This window comes from Coffea arabica, chromosome 6e (genome assembly GCF_036785885.1).
Source record: "Coffea arabica cultivar ET-39 chromosome 6e, Coffea Arabica ET-39 HiFi, whole genome shotgun sequence".
Classification (NCBI taxonomy): domain Eukaryota; kingdom Viridiplantae; phylum Streptophyta; class Magnoliopsida; order Gentianales; family Rubiaceae; genus Coffea; species Coffea arabica.
Genome location: NC_092321.1, coordinates 13,675,932 through 13,681,129, shown reverse-complemented (window position 1 = coordinate 13,681,129; position 5,198 = coordinate 13,675,932). Strand labels below are relative to the sequence as shown.

At 35.3% G+C, this 5,198-nt stretch overlaps 1 protein-coding gene across 1 annotated transcript; it reads left to right on the top strand.

Annotated features, from left to right (window-relative positions):
• Nucleotides 1-699: 699 nt before the first annotated feature.
• LOC113695062 (dirigent protein 17-like) lies at nt 700-3,796 on the top strand. The gene is made up of 2 exons (XM_027214018.2): nt 700-924; nt 3,072-3,796. The coding sequence occupies exon 2, from the start codon at nt 3,113-3,115 to the stop codon at nt 3,557-3,559; it is 447 nt and encodes a 148-aa protein (XP_027069819.1). The 5' UTR covers nt 700-924; nt 3,072-3,112; the 3' UTR covers nt 3,560-3,796.
• Nucleotides 3,797-5,198: the final 1,402 nt, after the last annotated feature.

The window sequence follows — 5,198 nt, the reverse complement described above, 5'->3', positions numbered from 1 at the left end:
ATGCCACATTTATATGAAATATTACGGTATATTAAACATTCAAAAACAACTATTCTATTTCTAAGCAGTAATAATAATAACGATAATATTTAGCACTAAGGAATTTCCAAATTTATTGACTTAAAAAGACTTGAAAAGATAGCATAGGGTGGATCTATATATTATTGATAGGAGCTAACAAAAGAATAAAGTACACCTAGTATTGTTGAAATCAATTTGCAAAGAAAGCATCATTAGCATGAAATTTTGATTATCAATTTTGTTAAGGAGGAAATTAATCCAATACCAAATCTAAAGGAATTATAGTATCATACCTAATGCGAATATTCATTATTTATCAACAAATGTTTTTGTTAGAATTATGAATTAATGGGGATTGAACAAGAAAACTTGTTTCAAATTGCCCCTAAATATTGTTAATAAGAAAATTTGTAGCACCACATATTAAAGGAAATAAATAATAAAAAAAGAAAATTCCATTGGTAATTAAAAATAAGTTTTAAAATTATTCTCATTTCTCCTCAATTACCAAACTGCCAAACAAGACTGGAAAGATTACTACATCTTCTCACTCCTACACTCCCAAATTTGGCCTCAGGTGAATTCTAGATGCAAATGAAAAGACTGGGAAGTCGGGTTTTTAGCGGGTTTTAGCAAGAAAAGAGTTAAGGAAGAAATAGAGAAAAAATAGACAAATATAAGACTTGAGGCTAGAGAAAAATCGGGGTTTTCTTTGGGGGTTCTCCGACGAGGAAGGAGAAGCAGAGAAGACGAAGAGAAGAAAAATGGGGGATTTTTTCTGAGAATTATTTCTGAGAAAGAAACTTCAGAAAAGATTCGTCCTTTTTTCAAAGTCCCTCTTCTTCTTCTTTGGCTTCTCAAACTATTTTGCAGCTCAGCTCTCACTGTTCTTTATCTACTGAGGTACATGTTTCTTGCCAACTGAAAAATTCATCGGATAATTTCTTGTTAACAGTCTAATCGCGTATTGGATTTTTATCAGATTTTCTTGGATGCGTTTCTCCATAATGGTCCCTATTTTGTCTTTGTTTTCTTTAAATTTGATTATTCTTGGCTTATAAAATTCTTGAAATTTATGGAAACGGTGTACTAGTACTAATGTGTTAGGTACTTTCCTACGCCCTTACGTTATTGAAATACCTGAGCGGATATACTGATTTATAGAAGTAATCTCTCCTGGCTGCTCATGAATCTCTCCTGTACATGTAGAACCCTAATGGATTAATTCCAAGTTTTTCGTATCAGCTTTTTTTTTTTGAGCGCTTTTTTAGTGCATTTCCCTAAAGCTTTTCATCCATATCACAATGTGGAACCTTGTTTGTTTGGACTAGCTTTCGATTCATGTAGTGGAATTTGGCTAGTTCTCCGTGACCGTCTGCATTTCATTTGTCAACTTTTTGTGAATAATAGTTGTGGTTGGCCACTAATCCAATGTCATAATTGTTAGACCAGTAACATGATGTGCATTCAGGTTTTAAACATGCTATATTTGAGGATGGTTCGAAGATAAGATTTTGATTGCTTAAAGCAGGGGAGAATAATTGTTCATACACTAGCCTTTTGTTTTGTTTGGTTAGCAGACATTTATGTGGTTTTTTTTTTTTGCTTGTTAATTCTGACTTCTTGCCATTTGCCCCTTGATGATTGGAACATGAATTCAAGTGTACCTTTAAGTGGTGGAAACACTTGTTTGTGTGAAGCTTAACAGTTTTATTAGTCTCAGGCATCTTGAGTTATAGGTTTTTAGGTGTTTAACCATGAATGCATTAGGAGATTTTTGGGCTTTGCAGTGTAAACTAATCTAACTATTTATTTTCATAAGCTGAATTTCTCCTTTGGATCTGCGTGGGATTTCTGCTTCTTTTATTAATGATGGTTCTTGGTGGTATGTAATGCTAGGTTAATGATCTTTTGGTTGTGATTGTTCATCAGTTAGTCTTTAACTTTTTATATGCTAATGACATTATTTTTGCTCGCTGATATTTTTTTTTTTTTGTTACTTGGTTAGCTAGCATGAACTGTTGCATAAACCCTTTGCTCATGCAGTAAGCTACATAGTAAAGTTGGTCATTCTCTTTATACTTTGTGGTAGCTTTTTGTTATACTTGTAGAATTCTAGCATAATATGCGAGTCAATATCCAAAATGAGTTTTAACATTGTCACTTTTTTTGTCAAAAGGGGAACTATGCCCCAGCTTCTGCCCTTATTCTGCTACCCTTGAGTTGATACGTTTGTTTACTGCCAATATAAATTAATAATTACATCAAAATTGGAAGTTGTTGGTGTCAAAAGAAATAGCTAGCATGTACTGTTTTTTGCCTAATCAAAGTTGTCCAGAAAATATGAATGTGGTCTTTCAGCAGGAATGCTAAGTAGGGGGCTATCAACTGAGTAATCCATCTGTGGTTGGGATTTCTGAAAAGCTCTTGTTTATTAGCCCTTCTTTTTCCTAAATCAAGCTTCTTTTGAATTTATATCCTAATCTGATTTGTGGGGTGGTTATTTTTATCAGTTTTTCTCGAATTTGTTGGTAGTTGAGTGTCTGGAGGTGCTAAAAGCTTAAAACTTGGGAAGGGGCCATCCTGTTTTTGTACTTTATATTCCTAAAATTAATGTTATCAAGTTATTGGTGTTTCCTGAAAATCTATTTAGCAAAAGGTAGAGAATATGGGGATTGGGTTTCCAACTCTATGGAACTAAGAGGAAGTAGAATTCTCGATATCTTTTTTTCCCCCCGAGTATGATAACTTGTGTGGTTTAAGCTGACTTAAAAATTCTGCAGTTGAAGAAACTAATAGTAAAAATTTTACTTTTCTGCCTATAGTTGAGGATGTTAATATTTGTTGGCACTTCCTTTAAGGTTAGAGTACAACCTCATTTACGGATATGCCATTATTTGGTCAATTTTTCAAGTCTTGAAACTCATTATGAGTGCGAGTTCTGCTTGTTGGTTTCATGTAAAAGAACACAACTTTCTATCAGACATTGTTTGCATTTCAATTTCTTAGGCTTCTTCTTTGGCAATGCGATCATAAACTTATTTGGACAGGACATTAGTTTTCACAAAATTAAGGACGTTACCTGGTATAAATGGACAACGCGTGCAAAGTGGAAGAATTAGAGATGCCAGTAACAGGGATCTTTCAGCTACCAGGAGAACCTGCCATTGTGATAAATGGCCTGCCTCCAATGGGTCCAAGAGATTCTGCTCCTTCTACTAGTAATGTTGTTAGCGATGCTAAGCAACACGAAAATCCTGGTTTTGGTGAATGGTTGGTTGGAAGAGAAGTTCTGAAATTATTCGGAGGACAGTATTATGCTGGAAAAGTCGCCAAGTATGATGAGGAAATGTGCTGGTACAGGGTGGTCTATGAAGATGGTGACTCTGAAGATCTTGAATGGAATGAGTTGGAAGAAGTGCTTCGTCCCTTGGATATCATGGTGCCTTTGAAATCTATATCAGCAAAAATAATTAGGAGGCAACAAAAATCTGTTCAGAAGCCTGCAAAACTTGGGACTGGTAACATGCTAGGTTAGTCAATGAACGATGGTAACTCTTGAACAAGCTAGCTTCATGTCGGAAACTCATCAAAGCCAGCAAGCAGTTATATACCAGGCGAAGTTGCATCCGAATTTGTGCTGCCATTTAAATACGGTGTTGTGTCCCGATCCTGGTTTTAATAACTGAAGAAGAAAAATCTCATGATCGTCTAGTTGCCTACTTTCTAGGACTTGTATGTTTTACATGGGAGTAAAATATTGGATTTTGACCGATTTGTAGTTTCTAGTTGTGACTGTTGCATGAATTTCCAGAATTGCTGATCCGAAATAAACCAGACGGGGGAAAACAGTTCAACTATGGAATTTCTCATTTTATGATGGCCAGCAAGGGGAACCACTGGGCGGAAAAAGATTGGTGGAGTGGGGAAGGTAGGGTAGGTCGGCTTCGAATCTTTTGTCTTCAAATTAATTTCTATCTTCTCTGTCCTTTCTTTGTACAGCTGTCACGTGTTTCTAACTTTTTGATAATTTAAATTCAAACAAATCGATAATAATCGGGTGAAAAGTTTATTCAAAATCAATTAAAATAGATAATTCAAACTTTTTTTTTATTTTTGTTCTAACAAACTTTTGGGAATAGAGGAAATAGAGACTAATTTGGGGACAGAAAATTTGAAACCGGGTAGGTCGGACTGCAAAACTAGTTCTAACGATGCAAGGTTGTGAAATTTTCAACCCCAGTGAACTCCTCCAACATCTTTTCTCTAAACGAAAAAAACCAAAAAAAGAACAAAACGACCATCTTCCACGTACCTCCCGATATAAACAGAAGGTTTTCTGATTTAAAGAGTTAAATTTTACTGAGCAAAATGGCACATACCACAGTGAAAAACCTTCTAATTGTCTCCATCTTATCATTTTACTTTTTCGAAACTATCCTTGTAAATGCTTCTTTTGAGGGTTATTATGTTCAAGTGGTGAATCACCTCCCAAAGAAATTCCATTCCAGTAGAAATGTGTTTGCCAATCCAAAGATAAGGAGCTTGGATGTCACACACTCCATTTGAACAATGATTTCCATTAGGAGTTCAGTCCAGATTTTTTCAGGACAACTTCGTACGTCTAGCATTTCGAATGGGGTAAAGAACAAAGAAACCTTACAGTTTTTAACTGGGGACTTTGCTCGTGAATTTTGTGGCAAATTTTTATATAAGCTTAACAAGTGCAATTGGGTTGTGAGGAATGATGGCTTCTATATCCGTGAGAAGGTATTTGCTTGCGTTTATTGTAGGTTGATGAAAATGAAAGTGTGGTTGTAGGTCGCAAATTATATTTTGTTTTGGCAGGAAAAAAGATGAACAAGATAATTACATACAATTGCAATTAGCAAACTTTAACATTCATTTTCTTGCAATTTCTTATTAAAGAAAAAGATAACATAGGGAGAGGGTTGGGTTGGATTGGGTGGTAAGGTAGGAAATAACTAGACTTGAGTTCAATCTAAACCCATCCCAAAGTGATCCCGCCCAAGTTAGTCCCAAAACACATATGGGTAAGGTTGGACCCAAACTCATATGACTCGGTTCCATCTCAAACCCAAGCAAATCCCGACCATCCCGCCATCTCTACTATTTGCACAAAAAAAAAAAAAGAGATAAAGATAACATTATGTCTC

Coding starts and splice junctions, on each gene's coding strand:
- LOC113695062 (XM_027214018.2), top strand. CDS start 3,113: ATGGACAACGCGTGCAAAGTGGAAGAATTAGAGATGCCAGTAACAGGG.